This window comes from Chelmon rostratus, chromosome 2 (assembly GCF_017976325.1).
Source record: "Chelmon rostratus isolate fCheRos1 chromosome 2, fCheRos1.pri, whole genome shotgun sequence".
NCBI classification, from domain to species: domain Eukaryota; kingdom Metazoa; phylum Chordata; class Actinopteri; order Chaetodontiformes; family Chaetodontidae; genus Chelmon; species Chelmon rostratus.
The window spans coordinates 31,516,754-31,539,385 of NC_055659.1; the positions used below are offsets into that span (position 1 = coordinate 31,516,754).

At 43.1% G+C, this 22,632-nt stretch overlaps 1 protein-coding gene across 1 annotated transcript in view; it reads right to left on the reverse strand.

The window, feature by feature from the left end:
• The window catches only part of LOC121618708 (dihydropyridine-sensitive L-type skeletal muscle calcium channel subunit alpha-1-like), a 168,948-nt gene that overhangs the window by 55,913 nt on the left and 90,403 nt on the right, over nucleotides 1-22,632 (reverse strand). The window contains exons 27-32 of the mRNA XM_041954272.1: nucleotides 22,521-22,631; nucleotides 16,927-17,010; nucleotides 5,569-5,616; nucleotides 3,588-3,614; nucleotides 3,368-3,493; nucleotides 3,213-3,278 (exon numbers count right to left, since the gene is read on the reverse strand). Of these exons, the coding sequence (XP_041810206.1) occupies nucleotides 3,213-3,278; nucleotides 3,368-3,493; nucleotides 3,588-3,614; nucleotides 5,569-5,616; nucleotides 16,927-17,010; nucleotides 22,521-22,631 (462 nt within the window). The remainder of the gene's footprint in view (nucleotides 1-3,212; nucleotides 3,279-3,367; nucleotides 3,494-3,587; nucleotides 3,615-5,568; nucleotides 5,617-16,926; nucleotides 17,011-22,520; nucleotide 22,632) is intronic.

Sequence of the window (22,632 nt, forward strand, 5' to 3'; positions counted from 1 at the left end):
AGAGAGAGAGAGAGAGAGAGAGAGAGAGAGCTAATGAAGAGGTTTGGAGTGGAAGTGAAAATCCTCCATTGGCTTACATTAGATGGATATTAATTGATGAGATATACATCAACAATATAAACATATATTTTATAAAACAGCTCCAGTTCCTCACAGAGTCCAGATGTGATCTATAGGCTGTTATATCATCGAGTTGTGCTAAACCCTCTGTTAAACACCTGGATGACATCACAGGATCTTACAGGATCAAATATCATTTTTATCTGATCAATATTAATAATGAGAGAGATCAGGCAAGAGATATATATATAGAGAGAATCTAAATCTTAAATTTGTCCACTGTACTTATTTTAATTCAGTGAACTGCACAAAAAAGTGTATTATTCCCAAGAACTGCAGTCATATATAAAATTATTACATTATCAGCACCAGTTATTACATTTTCAAAGGGTTTTTAAATACTAGGCCAATAACTTAATAACCAGCCAATAATGTAATGACGTATTACATTATTGGCAAAAGGTTATTACGTTATTGGCTCAAAGGTTTTATTACATTATTGGCAAGTTATTACATTATTGGTTTTATCACATTTAAAATGGCCAAAATTATTACGTTATTGGTAGTTATTACATTATTGGCTGTTATTACGTTTTTGGTTGCTACAAGGCTCCGATTATTATTCTCAGTGTGTGACAACATAATGGAATAGGTCCCCCACCTTTCTGTTAAAGAGTAAGATTCTTTTTGTTCAACCAGAATCAGCCATTGAGTCACACTTGTCAAAGCCACAAGGCCCATTGACAAAAACAATAATTTTATCTCCCTCTACATGCCTTTTCCATGCTGCCTTCCTCTCGCTTCTCTCATAATATTTTCACATCTAACTCGCTAATGGAGAGTTTATTTGACGATTTTTTGGTGATTGTTGTACCAGTGAAAAGATTAACCAAGATGGTTTGGTGGGTTTGTATGTATGTTTTTCTAGAAATAATTATTTTTTACACTCCATATCTTGGAAGGGGTCATTTCTGCAATCATACTTGCAATCCAGCCACCAGGGACTGGCCTTACAAAGAACAGGAAATGGCGGTACAGGCCCCGTTTGCATTCATATTCAACTTTGACTACATGGCTGAATTGAACTGAGTAATCACTGAATTGTATATGAATGTTAGCATAGCCACCAATACCTTACTGCACCCCTTCTAGGACCAGGCAGTGGGTTTTAAGAGGTTAAGATAAGACTTTGTTAATCCCCAGCCAGGGAAATTTGGGTGTTGCAGGCAGCAGGCAATAGCAGTGGGAAAATAACAGAATAGAAAAATGCAAAATACAAGCTGACGATGTACATATTATACAAAAAACTAGAGAACCAGATAACCATGAAAAGTTCACTCAACAGTGCGACCGTAGCAGTGCCAGGGGACCGAGAGACTGGCTCATCTACTCCAATTGCCCAATCGCGGCGCCTCATTTCCATCTTTTCCCCCGGCAATCTCGGAGCCCCATTTCCATCTTTCGGCGAACGGCTAATCGCGGCCCCTCATTTCCATCTTTTCCCCTGGCCAATCGTGGCTCGCCATTTCCATCTTTCCCTGAGGCCTATCACTGCCGGCACCGCTCCCGTATGAAAATAAACCCGGCAACAGGAGCCGGCCACTGTGTTTACGTCTGAAGCCCTTCAAGTGTCCCGGTCCACTTCTGCTGCTCTCAAGTTTCATCTGCCAACATAAAGAGGTGAGCTGCTGCTGCTGGCGACTTATTTTATGCTTATTTGATTCTGTTGATCAGCCAGATAGCTTCCTTATGCTGTTACGCTATATGACGATCGCTATATCGGCATTACTGTCGTTGCATGACATACAGTGCACCTGTAGCAGTGTAGATAATGTCGCTGTCTATCCCAGGGATGGGCCGAGTGGACAGCCTGGCAGAGTATTTGATGGGGCCGAGGACTGAAACTGGACAAACACTGAGAAACCAGCAGGCCACCACCATCAAAGCCCTGTGGCAGAACCTTCTGCTATTGCTGCTGTGGCATACACTGCATGGCACCACGTGCGACTGACAACAGGACGCTTCAGGTGTTGTAAAAAAGAAACCTGAATAAAGCCAGGTGTGGAGAGCATGACATGTTGTGTCTGAGCATCAACAGGATCCCCTGCCAAGTGGCGAGACTGTTGTCGTCTCATAGAGTCCAACTTTGTCAGACTCTGTAACATTAATAAGAGCCCTAAAAAACAGACAGTTAACCAGTATCGCAAACAGTTCCACATTGTACAGTCAGCTAGACAAGACAGATGCATTGCTGCAGTGCTTTATTCCATTAGTTGTTAATTAGATTGTATCCTTAAATAACATCTTTTTTCTAAAGAAAACACACAAAGTTACATGTGTGTATGTGGGGTTCTCAAATGTTGCCATTCAAAATAACCCACCCTCCTATTTGTGTCAATTTTAAAAGATAACTTTCGTTTTTTACAACCTGGACCTTATTTCTATCATTAAATATGACCATTTACTCACCCAGACAACTTTGGTGGCATTTGGAGTCGTTTTGAAGAAATTAGCCCCAGAGGAGCGGCGCGTATATCCGTATAATGCGAGTACTCAGGGCATCCATGCGCAGCCTTTATATAACGCATAATCTGCGGCGAAACTCATTCATTTTTCAATATTTTGTTATGATATGCTGGTGGCATGTTATCAACATCCGGCATCTCTAAGCAACTACCTCTGACGTGGATGATGTCATTTCTGAACGCCACGCCACAACACGGCTAACTCTGCGGCGGTCGGCTAGTTTAGCTGTTTTGCCTGGAGACACCGGAAAGTGATCCTTTAAGTGATTCTTGAACGATTCATAACACTTGGTAAGAGTTCGGGTTAGTGGAGATATGTTCCATGTTGGGATCGAACCTGCGACCTTTGGAACCAGAGTTGCACTAATGTACGCCAGCAAAAGTTCACGTTTGGACGTATTTCTCAAACTACTAGCATAAAAACTCAGTCCTATAACTGGCAGGCAACAAAGTCGATAATCACTGTCATTTCACTTTGTTTCCTCCTTGTTTCTCTCTTTTTCGTCCTTTTTCTCCTTCCCCCTCCTTCCCCCCTTCTTCCCCTTCTTTCCGCTTCTTCCCCCCACCATACAGACTTTTGTCCCCCAGCTGAATAGTGTGTATCTGTGTATGAGTGTGTTTCAATACCTGCATTCCAACCACAGCGTATATAAAGAACAGCATGAGAATGAGGAGGGCCACATAAGGAAGAGCCTGCAAAATAATGACCAACACACTGACACTGTCAGACATAATATTAATTGTAACCTACAGGTGGAATTACGCTGAGGGATGATACTGACCTGAAGGGATTTGATGAAGGTCCACAGAAGATTCCGTATCCCCTCAGAGCGATTCAAAAGTTTCACCAGACGCATGACACGAAACAGTCTGAAGAATGTGACTGATACACTCATGTTTTCAGAAGACTTTTCATACAGAGAGGGAACAAATAGGACATTATGTAGTGCCAATTGCTAAATTTAACAAAACTCAAATTCAAGAAAAGTTAAAGCAACTCACCGCAATTGCTTGCATGGGATCCACTGCCTATAGAAACAAATTTTTATTGCTACTGCTGTCCTCTGGCTTTAAAAAAACATTTTCTTACATGCTCAAAGTTTTGAATTATTATGACACTCATTTTGCAAATTGTGTTAGTGTCAAAACACCACATTGGATAACTTCATGAAGGAAACTCTTGCATGAGAAGCAGAACAAAAGATATTCAACATGCAGATAAATATTTGTGCTGGAAAAAAATGAGGAATAATTGTCACAGTGTCCAGTCAATTTGTACAAAATTCTGCTAGACAAATATATCATTACCATCACATATCAGCTGCTCAGCATCATTCACAGTTGAGCACAATCACGAGTGGGTCACGAGTAAGTTTTTTTTTTTTTTTTTTTCGAAATCACCGAAATTATATCCTTCTCCTCCTTGACTGCAATACATGTTATTTTGAGTAAACTGTTATTTACCCCTTATTGTTACAATAGTGGCTGAGACAAGTCTCTCTGTCATGATCCGTGCTTGGCATGCCTGTTTTTTCTTCCTCCTTTTGTGTTGTCTTAGTCTGTTTTTGTCACGTCCTGTTTTATTTTGAAGGTTCACGTTATGTTTCTTCTTTTGCTTTACTTCCTGTGTTTTTCCCGCCTTGGTAATTGTCTGGTTTCTCCTGTGTGTCGTTACTTGTCCTCCCTTGTGTATTTAAGCCCGTGTTGTCATGTCTAAGAAACCTTGTTCGTTAGTTTGTGTCCTGTTTCTATGCTGTCTTGTGGCTTCCTGTTTATTGTGAAACCTAACTCTCCTCTCGTTTCAGGCCCTTGACTTCCTGGTGTCCTTTCCGCCTGTCTGATTGTCTGCCCTGCCCTGACTGTTTCCACCTGTTCCTTGTTACCTCATGTGTATATATAGCCTGCGTTTCCCTTTGTCTCGTCATGTCAAGTCTGAACCTATGCCAGTCCATGCCAAGTCCTTGTGATTTCAGGTTTTGTATTCTTTTGATACTTTGTCTAGTTTTTTTGCCATAGCCTTGTGTTATGTTGATACTTTGCCTTACCTTTTTCCTTGTCACAGTTATCTTCCTTGAAAGAGCGTTTTGGTTGTAGTTTGTCCTCCTTTAGAGCGATTCTTGTTTATTAGTACAGTTTGATTTTCCTCTGTAAGAGTGACTTTGATTTGATACTTTGTCATTAAAGATTGTTTATTTGTCCTTCGTCTCCTCAGTCATGCATTTGGGTTCAAGTCCTAGTTCGGTTGTGACACGTGTCTTCCCCTCAGTCTTTGTCAGGTCGTTGTCTGTGAATCCTTGCCATGCCCTTTAACTTGTGTAACTTGTTTTTCCTGGTGTTGTCCTTGTTCATGTCCATGCCACGTTTCATTTAAGTGTTCCTTAGTATTGTCTGTGTTTCCTCGCTATGTCATGCGCCTTGAGTGTTTATCCTAGTATTGTCTTTTTTCCTTGACATGCCACGTACCATGTAAGTGTTTGTCCATTGTCTACTGGTGTTGTCAGTGTTTTTTTTGCCACGCCATGCTTCATGTAAGTGTTCTTTAGTGTGGTCTTAGTCAAGCCATGTTCCTTGTTAGTGTTTTGCCAGTGTTATCTTTGTCCATGAGCCATGCCACGTTCGTTGTGTGTGTGTGTTAAGTGGTTCCCTGTCTTATGCCTAGCTACCCTTGTGAGTGTTTTTTATAGTTCCCAGAGTTTTGGATTTTGGTTTCCTTTAGTTAAATTTGTGAAGTCAAACCAGCACCCCCCTCGTGTCTGCATTTGGGTTCAATCCTTGTTCCCCTGAGACCCTTCCTTCCTGCGCTGTCTAACACCTCATAATCTTAAACAGATTCTTAAAACTAATTTTACCATCATTTTAGCCTTAGAATGCTTTTTGAAAAGGTAGCCTGGCTTTTAAACCCCTTTGTCATTGTAAGCCTTGTTTAGACAAATTTCACGCAACATGAGAATGCCATGCAAAACTAGAGCAACTTGATAGTTACAGCACAACCATGGAGACAGTACAGTCCTCCAGATGAGGCCAGTGCAGCCTGTGGGAGGGAAACACAAATTAGTGATGTCAGAGAGGAAACAAAGAGAGCTTCGGGCTGTAGCTCGTGTGTATGTGGCAGATGTAATTGACAGTGAGAGATGAAGGCATGAACATAGAAAGCAGAGAAGAGTGTTTAATGTTGGCATTCATAAAACAAAAGATGTTCTACATGTATTCCCAAGCTTTACTGTACGCATCCTGAAGACTGTCAAATCTAATATTTTTACAACCCCAATTCCAGAAAAGTTGGGGGGGCTGTGTAAAATGTAGATAGAAATAGTAAACAATCATTGACAGTGTTTACTGACAATTGTCTTATGTACCAAGCCCCCCTTGGTTGAGAATACCTTCGCCTGTTGAGGATGCCCCTGTCATACCCGATCATTATACTATCACCTCTTGCCAGTTAACCTGTTTACCTGTGGAATGTTCCAAGGAGGTGCTTTCTCACCATTTCACAATTTCCCCAGTCTTTTGTTGCCCCTGTCCCAACTTGTTTGCTGGCATCATTCAAAGTAAGCACATATTTACAAAAATCAATGTGTACTTTGTACTTTTTAAATTGAACACATGTCAAAAAGGATTGGCAAATTATCACATTCTGTTTTAGATTTTAGAGAGGGTCCCAACATTTTGGAATCATGAAATCTCATGGAGCTCTACGGGGCATTTTTAGCTTTTTTTTTTTTTACTGTGTGTGACAGAACAGGGTGACATTGAAGATAAATAACAAATACTATACAAACCGACAACATGGCGCACTTGCAATGATGCATGTGATATGATAAAACTCAGGGAGTAGAGATTACATAAGATTAAGTAGGGTATGTATGGGTAATAGGTATTTGTGTGTGTATTGATGTTTGTATGACAACCAGTGATATGTATCCATGTTTAGTGACCCTAGACACATTTGGTGAGTGGAGTGAAAGGAGGGTGATGACTAAGCTATTATCCCTGATGGGTAACATGGCCCACTGGGCAGCTCCATCAGTGACCGATCGCTTCACCTGACAAATTCACTCATGTGCAATATCAATATTTCCCATGTGCACTAATGTGAATTCAACCAATGTCTGCTTTACTTATTATTCTGATTACTTATTAGGCAAATCTTGCTTTTTTCTGATGCTTCTTAGGATTCCCTTCACTATTCCATTTGCTGCTGTAACACTGCACTTATCCACCCTCTGGTATTAATTAACAGAAGTAATCTTGCATCAATTTACCACCCTTCGAAAGAAAAAAATTGAAAGCCAATGAATTTACTTCTGTTCTTGACTCACGTACAGTAACCATAATGCTTGATACACATAAACTTACCATAAAATTACCAAGTTCTTTATGATTGAAGCTTTATTCCTGTTCCTGCAATATCCACTAACTACACACTACACAAGACAACTACTAACACACACATACAATTATTACTGACCACACAAAAAAATGACTAGCATAGACATGACTAATAAGTACACTGCTCAAAAAAATAAAGGGAACGATTAAACAATGCAATGTAACTCCAAGTCAATCACACTTCTGTGAAATCAAACTGTCCACTTAGGAGGCAACACTTATTGACAATTCAATCAATTTCACATGCTGTTGTGCAAACAGGTAGAAATTATAGGCAATTAGCAAGACACCCCCAGTAAAGGAGTGGTTTTGCAGGTGGTGACCACAGACTACTTCTCAGTTCCCATGCTTGCTCTGGCTGATGTTTTGGCCACTTTTGAATGCTGGCGGTGCTTTCACTCTAGTGGTAGCATGAGACGGCGTCTACAACCCACACAAGTGGCTCAGGTTGTGCAGCTCATCCAGGATGGCACATCAATGCGAGCTGTGGCAAGAAGGTTTGCTGTATCTGTCAGCGCAGTGTCCAGAGCATAGAGGCGCTACCAAGAGACAGGCCAGTACATCAGGAGATGTGGAGGAGACCGTAAGAGAGCAACAACCCAGCAGCAGGACCGCTACCTCCGCCTTTGTGCAAGGAGGAATGGGAGGAGCACTGCCAGAGCCTTGCAAAATGACCTCCAGCAGGCCACAAATGTGCATGTGTCTGCTCAAATGGTCAGAAACAGACTCCATGAGGGTGGGATGAGGGCCCGATGTCCACAGGTGGGGGTTATGCTTACAGCCCAACACCATACAGGACGTTTGGCATTTGCCAGAGAACACCAAGATTGGAAAATTCACCACTGGCACCCTGTGCTCTTCACAGATGAAAGCAGGTTCACACTGAGCACATGTGGGTTTCTCCTAATGCAAGACAATGCTAGACCTCATGTGGCTGGAGTGTGTCAGCAGTTCCTGCAAGACGAATGTAACCCGGGTATATATTTCATAAATTATTTCTCTTTCTCTTGGTAATTTGCCATTTACATAATAAAACTCCAAGTCCCATGAGCGCACGCTCACCCGGAAGTCAGGCGCTACGGGAAATAAATGTAGTGGCGTGTTAGCGGCATGAGACAAGCGGGGCTCGGAGGAGGCTGTGGGTGAGCATTTTGCAATTAAATCTGCAACAACATCAATGACTGCATTCTAAATGTTGTGCTCCTCAACCCGTAGGTGCTTCATCGCAATTACTCAACCGTCACACTTTGCTTTGATAATTCAATGGATTCGGTGAGTGACGCTATGTTTGTATTAATGCTTCTGTTACGCAGGGCTAATGCTAAGCGTTCTTTCGCCAATGGTATAGATTTTAATGACTCTTATTTATGCATATATGCACTATATTGTGATATGTGATGGTAGCACACACAAGCAGTGCCAACCTGCTGCAAGAATTGTTGCTATTACTCATAGCGTGTACTAGTTTGTTCATGCTAGTCTTGTTAGCTGTCTCCGGCATTGACCAGTCTTATGAATTGCATTGTCTATTTAACAATGAATTTTCATTTTGCTGTTGCCTTTTGTAAATTAATATGTATGTGTGAATGTAATTTTGATATCTCAGCACTTTATTAGGAGAGTGAAGTGATTTAGTGTAATCACACTAATGTGATTAGTATCATCATTATCTATTTACCTACTATTGCTTATTAGGCATTAATTTATTGTGTACACATAAAATCCTTATGCATGCATGTTCTTACACAGGCCAGGTTTGCTGGGGCAACCTGCAAGATTGAAAAGCCTGTGAACTGTTCGTGATTCCTCCACGTCATGAACATCCTTCGGTTGACTCCCAGGCATGTCTGTGGTGTCCGGTAGGGGGCTTTGCAGCCACTCGCATCCCCATTACACACACGTCCCTTTCTTCAACATAAACACTTTTGTGACTCTGTGGGACTCCATCCATCCATTGTCTTCGGCTTATCCGGGGCATCAGTCTAAGCAGGGATGCCCAGACTTCCCTCTCCCCAGACACTTCCTCCAGCTCTTCCGGGAGGACCCCGAGGCGTTCCCAGGCCAGCCAAGTGACATAGTCCCTCCAGCATGTCCTGGGTCTTCCCCGGGGCCTCTTCCCGGTGGGACATGCCCGGAAGGAGGCATCCATTAAAGATGCACGAGCCACCTCAGCTGGCTCATCTCGACGTGGAGGAGCAGCGGCTCTACTCTGAGCTCCTCCCGAGTGACAGAGCTCCTCACCCTGTCTCTAAGGGAGCGCCCCACCACCCTGCGGAGGAAACTCATTTCAGCCGCTTGTATCCGAGATCTTGTTATTTCGGTCATGACCAAAAGTTCATGACCATAGGTGAGGGTGGGAACCTAGATAGATAGACTGGTAAATAGAGAGCTTTGCCTTTCGGCTCAGCTCCTTCTTCACCATGACAGACCGGTACAACGACCGCATTACTGCAGCTGCCGCACCGATCCGCCTGTCAATCTCACGTTCCATCCTTCCCTCACTCGTGAAGAAGACCCCAAGATACCCCACTTGAGGCAGGAGCTCTCCTCCAATCCGGAGGGGGCAAGCCACCCTTGTCCGGTCGAGAACCATGGCCTCGGACTTGGAGGTGCTGATTCTCATCCCAGCCGCTTCGCACTTGGCTGCAAACCGCCCCAACACATGCTGGAGGTCCTGCTTCGAAGAAGCCAACAGGACAACATCATCCGCAAAAAGCAGAGATGAAATCCTGTGGTCCCCAAACCAGACTCCCTCCGGCCCTTGGCTGCGCCTAGAAATTCTGTCCATAAAAATTATGAACAGAACCGGTGACAAAGGGCAGCCCTGCCGTAGTCCAACATGCACTGGGAACAGGTCTGACTTACTGCCGGCAATGCGAACCAAGCTCCTGCTCCGGTCATACAGAGACCGGATGGCCCGTAGTAGAGGGCCCCGGACTCCATACTCGAAGCACCTCCCACAGAATGCCACGAGGGACACGGTTGAATGCCTTCTCCAAATCCACAAAACACATGTGGACTGGTTGGGCAATCTCCCATGAACCCTCGAGCACCCTGCGGAGGGTGTCGAGCTGGTCCAGTGTTCCACGACCAGGACAAAAACCGCATTGTTCCTCCTGAATCCGAGGTTCGACTATCGGCCGAATTCTCCTCTCCAGTACCCTGGAATAGACTTTACCAGGGAGGCTGAGGAGTGTAATCCCCCTATAGTTGGAGCACACCCTCCAGTCCCCCTTCTTAAATAGAGGGACCACCACCCCGGTCTGCCAGTCCAGGGGCACTGTCCCCAACTGCCATGCGATGTTGCAGAGGCGTGTCAGCCAAGACAGCCCCACAACATCCAAAAACTTGAGGTACTTAGGGCGGATCTCCTCCACCCTCGGTGCCTTGCCACCAAGGAGCTCGCCACTTATTGTAACACTTGTTATTGTTATTGAGCAATATATTAATTGCTATACCAAAATACTAATTGTCATAAGACTAAGAGGAAGTGTGCTTAATCAAGGACAACACAAGTATGCGGTGCTACCAAATAAAGTTTAGTGAAATGATTTGACATACAGTATATACACAATATTTACAACTTTATACAGAAGAGCCCTTGGAAAACAAAAGGGTTGACACATGTGGCCGCTTTGAGCGGGAGTTCATTTTGTTGTGAATTTCAGTCGACTCGTTCAGTCCATACTGGTCTTACAGCCCAATTTAGGATGCAATTAATTTTTCCCAAACACACAATGGGATTCACGAGTCCCACAGAGTCCACAAAAGTGTTTATGTTGAAGAAAGGGACGTGTGTGTAACGGGGATGCGAGTGGCTGCAAAGCCTCCTACCGGACACCACAGACATGCCTGGGAGTCAACCGAAGGATGTTCATGACGTGGAGGAATCACGAACAGTTCACAGGCTTTTCAATCTTGCAGGTTGCCCCAGCAAACCTGGCCTGTGTAAGAACATGCATGCATAAGGATTTTATGTGTACACAATAAATTAATGCCTAATAAGCAATAGTAGGTAAATAGATAATGATGATACTAATCACATTAGTGTGATTACACTAAATCACTTCACTCTCCTAATAAAGTGCTGAGATATCAAAATTACGTTCACACATACATATTAATTTACAAAAGGCAACAGCAAAATGAAAATTCATTGTTAAATAGACAATGCAATTCATAAGACTGGTCTCTTATCAATGCCGGAGACAGCTAACAACAGTAGCATGAACAAACTAGTACACGCTATGAGTAATAGCAACAATTCTTGCAGCAGGTTGGCACTGCTTGTGTGTGCAACCATCACATATCACAATATAGTGCATATATGCATAAATAAGAGTCATTAAAATCTATACCATTGGCGAAAGAATGCTTAGCATTAGCCCTGCGTAACAGTAGCACCGGTATTAATACAAACATAGCGTCACTCACCGAATCCACTGAATTATTAAACCACAGTGTGACGGTTGAGTAATCGCGATGAAGCACCTACGGGTTGAGGAGCACAACATTTAGAATACAGTCATTGATGTTGTTGCAGATTTAATTGCAAAATGCTCACCCGCAGCCTCCTCCGAGCCCCGCTTGTCTCATGCCGCTAACACGCCACTACATTTATTTCCCGTAGCGCCTGACTTCCGGGTGAGTGTGCGCAAAGCATCATGGGACTTGGAGTTTTATTATGTAAACAGCAAATTACCAAGAGAAAGACAAATAATTTATGAAATATATACCCGGGTTACACCAAGGCATTGATGCTATGGACTCACCCGCCCGTTCCCCAGACCTGAATCCGATTGGAGACATCTGGGACATCATGTCTCGCTCCATCCACCAACGCCACGTTGCACCACAGACTGTCCATGAGTTGGCGGATGCTTTAGTCCAGGTCTGGGAGGAGATCCCTCAGGAGACCATCCGCCACCTCATCAGGAGCATCCCCAGGCGTTATAGGGAGGTCAAACAGGCACGTCGAGGCCACACACACTACTGAGCCTCATTTAAAATCAAACTTGGATCAGTTTGTAGTGTGTTTTTCCACTTTAATTTTGAATGTGACTCCAAACCAGACCTCTACGGATTAATAAATTTGATTTCCATTGATAATTTTTGTTCGATTTTGTTGTCAGCACATTCACCTATACTGTATAAAGAACAAAGTATTTAATATGAATATTTCATATATTCAGATCTAGGATGTGTTATTTTAGTGTTCCCTTTATTTTTTTGAGCTGTGTATTACACATACAAATAAAAGAACAAATTAATGTGAAGTAAAGAATACAAGAATAATAAATGAAAAATGAGTAACTGCAGTCACATACCAAATTTGCCAATTGGGATCAGCAGACCTGATCAAGCATGAAATCTTAATCAGATGCATTCAGAAGAACAAGTGAATGAAATCTTTGCTTAGGACACCATTCAGCAGCTGAGAGGGGTGGGAAGCCAAAAAAAGATCATCTTAAGTAATTACATATCATAACTATATTGATGGATGGGAAATCCTTATACATGTTGCTTGGTGGCCAGGGAGGAGAAACAACACTGCTTCATTCTCAGGTGTGCTCAGTCCCACAGAGTAGCTTGATGAGCTAAATTGTCTATTTCTGTCTTCTGGAGCTTCCTGGAGCGCTCGGGTTGTTTCAGGGACCTTGGACCCTACATGGCAACTTTCATCCCTGTTCTGATTGAGGCAGACCCCACTCAACAATTCATTGTAGAAATAGATGCATCTGACACTGGAGTAGGATCTGTACTCTCTCAGCATTCAGGTCCATATCAAAAGCCCCATACCTGTGCCTTTTTCTTCCAAAAACTATGATGTGGGGAACCCAGAATTGGCGGTGAAAACTGATATTAAAGGAATGGTGGCATTGGTTAGATCCTTTTCTAGTATAAACATTTCTTCTCATCCTGTGTGTGTGTTTGTGTATGGGTGTGTATGTCTCAATCAGGCTGTGGCAAGCGACCACTCGCTGATTACCCTGTGCACCTACTGCCAATTCACTCATCAACTACACCTGTAGCTTGCAGTATGTAAACTCCGACCTTTCACTGTACTCTGCCAGATAGCTATGCATGACATAATGGCCAACTCTCATAGTTTTTTGTAATTTCCTCTTGATGTCTTTGAATCTGTTTGATCCTATTTTGCCTGGGGCTATATAGAGGGCAGGCGCTGGTGTGGGCAGAGGCACGTTATGCTAAAGAACACATGAAAAGGAAAAAAATATTTGCAGAAGACTTGAGAACTGCCTCTTCATCCTCCCCTGGCTGGCTGAGATCCATAGTGTGCTTCTGGAGCACAAAGGTGGTGCAACAGGGACTGCGTGTTGTACCAAAAGGCAGCACTCTCCATTCATAGATCTGTGGGGGTTGTTCTCACTTCAGGTCTTGCCAAAGGTACCGGAGAAGAGTCCAATCCTCCAGGAGCAGCCAGACTTGGTGGAACATTCCACGAATGTCATTGCTGATGGCAACAGAATGCTCTTGGAAGCGTAACAGCACTGGTTGGAGGGATAGCCCCAGAGAGGGTCCTGGTAAGTCCAAGCTGCTGGGCAGCAGTCTGCAACAGAATCGTCCTTTCTGAACTGTCGTCTAGGACAGCGTATGACTCCAAGGTTTGTCTCCATTGCGGTGTATAGCTTTGCTGATCTGCAACAGTACATTAGTCCTCCAGGTGGTCGGTCAATGTATAGGACCTTCTCTATTCTCTCTGCTGTATACAGAAGACGGGAGTCTGGCCGTGGATCTTGGCTCTTGTCTGCTTTCTCATGAGCCCTGCTGTTAGTGTTGTGGAGGACAAGCAAGTGCCGGTTGTTGCAGCTCCTGCAGAGCATCTTCAGGTTGCACTCCGCTGCTCGGTGGGCTCACCCACAGCGCCTACATCTGTTATGGGCTTTGATCCAGCTCTGCACCTGTCCTGTGGTTAACTGCTTCAAGTTGGAGCAATTGTTGTGTCCACAGTATGGACAGTATGCCTTGGGCTTGACCTCAAGTTGTGGGTACTCAGTACCCAACAATATGGTGGCTGATTTCACAGGAGGCTTGGGATCTCGGCCTGGCTCCCTCTTGTTAACTGATTCTTTGCATGAGCTGAATCTTGAGAGCGAGTACGTAGTTTGCCCTGATGTGGAACGAAGGGGGATTCCAGGGTTCGTTATTTGGGAAACAATATAGCTTCCTGGTAGGCACAGTGTTTTCCACACAGAAGTTATTGTACTCTGTGATGCAGGTTGTTATACTGTCTATCTTCTCCCCATGTGGACTGCGCAACTCTTCCCAGTCAGTTGTGTCAAAGCAATCCCTCAGTGCTATACTGGCCACTGAGCAAGCAACGTCCATAGACGTCCAAAAGAAGTCAATATCACATCGGTCCCTCCAGAACATAATCTGAACGTTGATATGACATCCAGATTTAGTTGAGACATGACTTTGGATGATGTTGCTCAGCCTGGCCCAATTCTTGATGTCTACAGATGAACAGAAAAGACATCCTTTTTAACGTTTTCTGGACCATTTTTTGCTCAGCGGGTGGTCTCAGCAGACCATTTCCTCACACACCTTGTGGTTGGTGGATGTTTTTTTCCACCATAGGTATCTAGGTAGGGAGCAGATGAACCAGGTTGTGGCCAGTGGGGGGAGGGACGAAGAGCTGTTTGTGTCCTGAGTGTTAGCCTGCAGTATGTCCAAGGTTTTATTGTCTTTGGTGTGGCATTTAACAAATTGGGTGAAGGTGGAGAAACTGGAAGACAACAAAGCATGATTGATGTCTCCAGAGATCAGGCGGAGGGCCTGGGGGTGCAATGTCTGCGGCTGTGAAGCCAGTGTGTCAGAGCTTGAAGACTGCTGCAGCATGAGCTGATAGGGAGATGTACTCTGTTATCGCAATGACATGCTAGAACTCCCTGGGTCGTATAGCCGAATGCTAACAGCTGCAGTATTGCCCCATTACACAGCCACTTCTCTGTGTAGTACATGATGCTACACTCCTGGCACTCCCTCTGCAGTCTGGTTAGATCTCATGTTACCCATAATAAGAAACGGAACAGATGGTTTATATCATCTTTTCTTCTCACAGCACTCATAGCTCTGCATCCCACTTATCCAAGGATACTTTGACATGTAGGCTGCCAAGTGATAAGTGGACAAACGCCCTACCTACTGAGCCACAGTTGCCCCGTGAAATAGTCACGAAAAGAGTAAAAAGCATATCACTAGTCTCACCAGTTGTACATCCATAGGTGCACACAATCGACCAAGACTACTGCGGAAAGAAACAACAACAAAAAAAACAAACAAACACTAAAACAAAGAAAAGCAGTCAGAGCTGCTGTAACTAGCTGCCACTCTTGTGACGCCATCTTGGAAAAACAATACCAGATGACACCTGAGAAAACATACCAGATTTCAAACACTGTGATCCATGTGATCGAACACATAAGTAGTCGAGTTTAGATCATTTATCTTTTATCAAATCATTCATCATTTATCAAATCTTGGCAGTTAAATATCAAGATAACAATAATCTAGATAGACAGAGCTGTGAGAAGATATGACCATAATCTGAATTCTGCTGTTATTTTTGTGAAATGTAATTTTCAAATCTTTAAGATTTGTATCATTATTAAATTCTATTAATGAAGTTTCAGGTCACATATGTCAACCATATTCCACATTACCTTTTTTACTCTTCATGATAAATACTACAACAGCGACTGTAGCGGTGCCGAGGGACCTCCTCCTCCTCCAATCGCCTCTCCCCATTTCCATCATTCCCAGGCCAATCGCACATCATCATTTCCATCTTTCCCCGGACAGCCAATCGAGGACCGCCATTTCCATCTTTCCCCCCAGCCAATTGCGGAGCACCATTTCCATCTTTCGGCCGACAGGCAATCGCGGCACCTCATTTCCATCTTTCCCTGCGGTCAATCACTGCTGGCTTCCGCTCCCGTATGAAAATAACAGGCAACAGAGTTGATAATCACTCTCATTTCACTTCGTTTCCTCCTTTTTTCTCTCTTTTTCTTCCTTTTTCTCCTTCCCCCTTCTTCCCCTTCTATTGTTCCCCAGCTTTAGCGGAGGAGGTAGAGCGGTCGTCCACTTATAAAAAGCTTGGTGGTTAGATCCCTGACCATGGAAGTCCACATGTCCAAGTATCCTTGAGCAAGATACTGAACCCCAATGGCTCCCAATTCTGTGCGTCAGTGTGTGAATGCATTCATGCTCGTAATAAGCAGTTGGCCTAACTGCCATGTGTGAATGGGTAAATGCATGCTCGTGTTGTAAATTGCTTTGAGTGGTGAGAAGACTAGAAAAGCACTATATAATTACAGTCCATTTACTGGGTGTAAATGTTAGTAATACCTAATCTTGAAAAAACTATTTTGTGTGGTGCAACCCTTTTAAATTTAGTAAGGCATAGAACTCCACTTTGTAAACACTTATCTTGGAATGAGGCTAAATTTAAACGTACGAGCCGCTGGTGTAAGCGGCTCCTGGTCTTTAATAGTCCATTTCTTCTGTCTTCTAAATTTGTACAGACTACTAGTGAATCTGTCACAGGCCACATTTGGGGAACATGTAAGGAATAAATAACAATGGGGATGGCTTGTTTAACTACATATGGATTCCTTGCAATTGTACTCAGCATAAACCAACTTGTTAAAATATTTTTAATTTGTACAGTTAATGACTGAGGTTAGATTAGGTGAAGCAACCACTAAATTAGTGTTAATGTCAATGCAATGCACCCAAATGTCGAGTAATCCGACGTGTGTGTTTGGAATTTCCGATTATTAAATGAAAAAAGGTGTGACCATGTTTAAATTCAACAAGGTGTGTGTGTGTGTGTGTTTGTGTGTGTGTTTGTGTGTGTGTGTGTGAGAGAGAGAGAGAGAGAGAGAGGAAGTAAAATAAAGAGAGAGCAAAGCATGGTACTCACATCAATTTCGCTTAGCATCACATCCACAACACTTCCAATGACGATTACAAAGTCAAAGACGTTCCAGGGATCTCCAAAATAACCCTTTGAGAAAACAAGATAAGTGTGGATGTGTGTGTGTCTTTTGATGTCACATGCCATGATGCAAGTCTGCACATACATGTTCATTAGTGTACTTCTTTTCTCATAAATGTATTTGTGTATGTGTGCACATGCATGCCCACATTTATTGCAAATCATTATTACCAGACTACCCACCATTTGGCAAAATTTCAACAAACGATACCTCTCTGATAGTGCTGTCGTTAAATTTAAAGATGTAATCCAATCAGCATTCAATTCAATGCCATGTCTCAATACAACAGAGGACTCCGATGCTAACTTTAGTCCCTCTCAAATTGATCATCTGGTTGATAGTGCTTCAGGTTCATTGCGTATGACCCTTGATTTTATTGCCCCCCTAAAAAAAAATACAGTAAAACAGAAGTGGTTAGCTAAAAGTTTAAAGGAAATAGTGCATCATAAATTTGGAAGAATTTTGTGTCGTCTGGCAAGACAGTCTTAAAACATACGGAAAGCCTTCCAAGAGCAGCCTTTTACTCTTCACGAATAGACAAAAAATAAGAACAATCACAGGTTTCTTTTCAGCACTCGAGCTGGGCTGAGAGAGAGTCATAATTCCATTGAACTATGTATTCCCTTGGCCCTCAGTAGTAATGACTTCATGAGCTTCTTTAATGATATTATTCTTACTATTAGACATGAGAAATTCAACACCTCCTGCTGTCAATAGGTACTGATTTATCTTTAACAAACAATTTCTTCATCAAAATCATCAACCTGTTTTTTAGACCCCATCCTGACTAAGCTGCTTAAAGAGGTTTTCAACAAGTTATCAACAGGCTACATACCACAGTCCTTTAAGGTAGCTGTAATGAAACCTCTTCTAAAAAAGCGTTCTCATAATCCAACTATAGACCTACTGTATATCTAACCTCCCCTTTCTCTCTAAAATTCTTGAGAAAGCAGTTGCTAACTTTCTACACAACAAAAATTCATTTGAGGATTTCCTGTCAGAATTTAGAGTGCATCATAGCACAGACACAGCACTGGTTAAAGTTACAAATGACCTGTTTGTGAACAAGAGATAGTGTAATCCAGTGCATATTAGTGTGAAGGAGCAGTGCTGCACAAGAGACATTGAGCTGCTAGCTGTTATCATCCGACCGTATTACCTCCCGAGGAAGTTCTCGCATTTCATCGCGATAACTGTGTACATCCCCCCCTTGGCTGACGCGGCAGCAGCATGCGAGCTCCTACACACTGTGGTCTCACAGCTGCAGACATCGCACCCCAAGGCCTTCCTCCTCGTCTCTGGAGATTCCAATCATGCTTCCCTGTCCTCAACTCTCCCCACCTTCACCCAGTATGTCAAATGCCACACCAGAGACAATAAAACACTGGATTCACTGTATACAAACACCAAGGATGCTTACAGCTCTTCATCGCTCCCCCCACTGGGCAGATCTGATCACAACCTGGTTCATCTGCAACCTACTTACACACCTTTGGTGAGTAAACAATGGTCAACCATCAGGTATGTGAAGACATGGTCAGATGATTCCAGTATGACACTAAGGGACTGGTTTGACACCACCGACTGGGAAGTGTTGTGCAGTCCTCACAGGGGGGACATTGACAGTTTGACAACATGCATCTCGGACTACATTTACTTTTGTGTGGACAACACTGTGCCGACCAGAAGTCCAGAGGAGAGGGAAGACCAGAGGGACTTCCCTCTCCCTAGACACTTCCTCCAGCTCTTCCGGGGGGACCTCGAGGTGTTCCCAGGCCAGCTGAGCGACATAGTTTCTGCAGCGTGTCCTGGGTCTTCCCCAGGGCCTCTTTAAGGTGGGGACCCCCAGATACTTGAACTCCTCCACTTGAGGCAGGAGCTCTCCTCAAGGATTTTAGAGAAAAAGGGGAGATTTGTGTGACGGTTGGTGTTTCTGGTGCTTTTATTTTTATTTGCCACTTCCGGTGTTGCTGTCTGTGTGCGCTAACTTTACCCTTATCTCCTGAGGCTCCCTTCCCCCCTGCTGCGTCGAGGAGTGATTGGTCACACCTGGATTCACTTCCGAATCAGGACTGCTATTTATACTCTGCGGAGACGCTCCTCGACGCCAGAGTATACTACGTCGTTCCGTGGTACCGGTGGCTTCACGTCTCTCTAGTGGTAAAACCTTTTTGAGATTTCGCTTGTGAACTTTCAGTGTGGACTTACATTGTCTCTCTTTTGTTTGTTTTCCAGTGCCTCCTGCGCCCACACAGCCCAGCACTCTCTGAAGCCTTTTTGTGTTTGTTTGGACCACGTGCCTCATCGCCTCTACCTATACGTTTCTGTTTGTGAAAATAAACACTGTTCGAACCTTCTCCGTTTCCGCTTTTGGGTCTCCCTCAGATTACATGTCACAGATTTGATGCAGGTTTATAGTTGGCTAAAACTCCTGGATCAAGAGTATGCTTTTTAAGAAGAGGTTTTATTACAGCTGCTTTGAAGGACTGTGGTACGTAGCCTGTTGACCGAGACAGGTTGATCATATCTAATAAAGAAGAGGTAAAACTTCTTTCAGCAACTGGGTCGGGATGAGGTCTAAAATACAGGCCGATGATTTCAGTGAAGAAATTGTTAAAATTAGTTGGGGATGCTCAACAGAAGAAAAGTGGTCTAAAAATAGGACAGCTCTTCCTGTGGTTTCTGTGTTTGAAGATGAATCAATACCTATTGAGGGCAGGAGGCGAATTCTGTCTATAATAGCAAGAAATTTGTCATTAAAGAAGCTCACCAACACAGTTGTGAAGTTTGCGGACGACACTACAGTAAAGGGTCTCATCTCAGATAACAACGAGACCCACTACAGAGAGGAGATACACCAGCTCACCCAGTGGTGTTCAGCCAACTACCTGGTGCTGAACACAGGGAAGACCAACGTCAACGCTCGTCAACTTCTACAGGGCCACAACTGAAAGCATCCTCTGCCTTAGCATGAAAGTGTGGTATGGCAGCTGCACGGCACAGGAGAGGAAACAACTGGCAAGGGTGGTTAAAACTGCACAGGGCATCGTGGGCTGCCCCCTTCCTGACCTAGACTCTATATATGAAGGCCGGGTCAGGAAGAGGGCAAGATCCATCGCCACGGACCCCAGGCATCAGACTGTTTGTACCGCTTCCATCAGCGGTACAGGAACATCCACACCACCACCAACAGACTGAGGGACAGCTTCTTCCCCAGAGCTGTCAGAGCTATCACCCCCAGCAGCCCCTCACTGGAGTGAGAGACTGTGAGAACTGTGAACCACTGCACACCGCACTTTACACGTACACCTCCACCTCCACCTCCACCTGCTCCTTCTGTGTACTTAACATTTAAGTACACACACACACACTTTTGATACATTTTAGTATATTGGCACATTTCATTTTCATTGGTATTTCATTTCATTGGTATATTTTATTGTTTACTGTTTACATAGATTTTAGTATTTTTCAGCTGCTTTCGGTACATTTCACTGGTATATTTTATTTTGTTGGTACATTTCACTGTGTATATTTTATTCTGTTTGTATCTTTTATTCTGTTGGCACATTTCACTGGTATATCTTATATTTAGTGTATTTTCATTCTGGTATATTTTTAATTGCATTTATGAATAATTTTATTGCATGTTGGTTTATTTTATTGTAGTTATCTTAATTTTATTCTTTCTAATTTTTCTTATCTTTCTTATTATCTTGATTCTAATATGGGGGTTGCAATGCAAATTTCATTGACATGTCATGCTCAATGACAATAAGGAATCTTGAATCTTGAATCTATACCAAGGAGCTAACCTCCTCTGTTTTGTTATCTTCTTTTTTAGGGGGGCAAGAGAGTCAAGTGTCATATGCAATGAACCTGTAGCACTATCAACCAGGTGAGCAATTTGAGAGGCACTCAGCTTATCACAGCAGTCCTCTGTTCTACAGAGACATGGCATTGAATTAATCCTGATGGGATCACATTCTCAAATTTAGCCACAGCACAATCGGATAGACATCTGGTGTGGGAATTTTTTGTCTCATGATATGGTAGTCTGGTAATAGGAATTCAAAAGTAATTAAATGATGGTCCAACAAAAGAGGATTCTGTGGAGAAACTGTTCAGTGTTCAATTTTTAATGCCAAATGTCAAGGGGGGGAGTGTGGTTAAAACAGTTAGGAGGTCCATGGTCCATGGTTCAGGTCTGGACTCAGCTGTTTACCTGCACCTCAAGGAGGAAGCACACTCCTTTGAGGATAAAATGTGCATATTCTAGACTGAGAAGGCAGATGGTTTGAAAGAGGAGTAAGAGAAGCCATCTATGTCAAGGTTGAAAAACCATCTCTGAACAGAGGGGGAGGTCTGAGACACCACCTATCTCCCACATACAATGCTGTCCTTTCATCTCTCCCAAAGAGATTCAAAGATTTAGCCTCTGAAAATAAACAACAAAGCCATTCACACATGGCTCAAGGAGGCTCCCAATGACAAGAATGGGAAACTAACGAGGCAAATGACTGTTGTTGACATCCAAGGGTTGCACCCTACCCCACCTTAATGGGGGGATCGCTTGCCTCACAATAGAGTGATGCCATTCTTGGTTTTGGAGATTGACCTCACTCAGAGGATAAATACTTGAACCATTGCATTGGACTAGAGCTGTCCTATCTAGTCTGATGCGCATGAACTGATGAAGCCTGCTCGGATGAGAGGCGAAAAGTCTTCTAAGATAAACTGACAAGGTCCAGTTGCGAACGATTGAATGCCCTAAAGCTTACAATGACCTGGATGAATGAGAATATTCACAGGCATAGGAGGTCCATGTACATAATCATGTACGATATAAACACAATACTAAGGCTATAATTATCAATGTCCACATGTACATTGAAATCACTTGTAATAATTACTTTGTCTGTTTAAGGACTAACGCTGATAGAAACTCAGAGAATTCAGATATAAATTAGTGAGGACCAGGAGTGTGATTCACCATAACAAATAAAACTGGCTGTAATGTTTTCCAGGTTTGGTTTGAAAGACTCAGAACACAGCTTTCATGAGGTATAACTGAACTATTATTATTTACAACCCACCTTCTTGAAGCTTGGCAACCAAGAAAAAATGAAAAATGACAATCTGTGACTATGACATATATATATATATATATATATCCATATATATATACTGTCATATCTATTTGGTGTTTTTTGATTCCAGGTCATGCAGAATGAAAAGTAATAAAAAGGCAGAAAACATGGACACATTTTGGTAGCAGAACTACATTAATAAAGACCACACTTGACCATTGTCATGTACTTTTATGCGAAAAGAGGTACACTCACAATATATATGAATGACTCCTGAAAGTATGTTTTGCTTACATACAGTATGCATATACATATGCATTTGTTCCCTCAGTAAATGTGCTTTTAGTGGGTCACAGTAGGCTTCAATCAGTGTCAGCCCTGATGTGACTTATCTGGAAAATGTAATAATACGCTGAATATTGACTAACCTTGGCTTTGAAGGCCATGAGTTTCAGGATCATCTCCACAGTGAAGAGCACGGTGAAAATCACGTTTAGCATGTCAGACAGGTGAGTAACATGGTCTGACTGGTTACAGTGC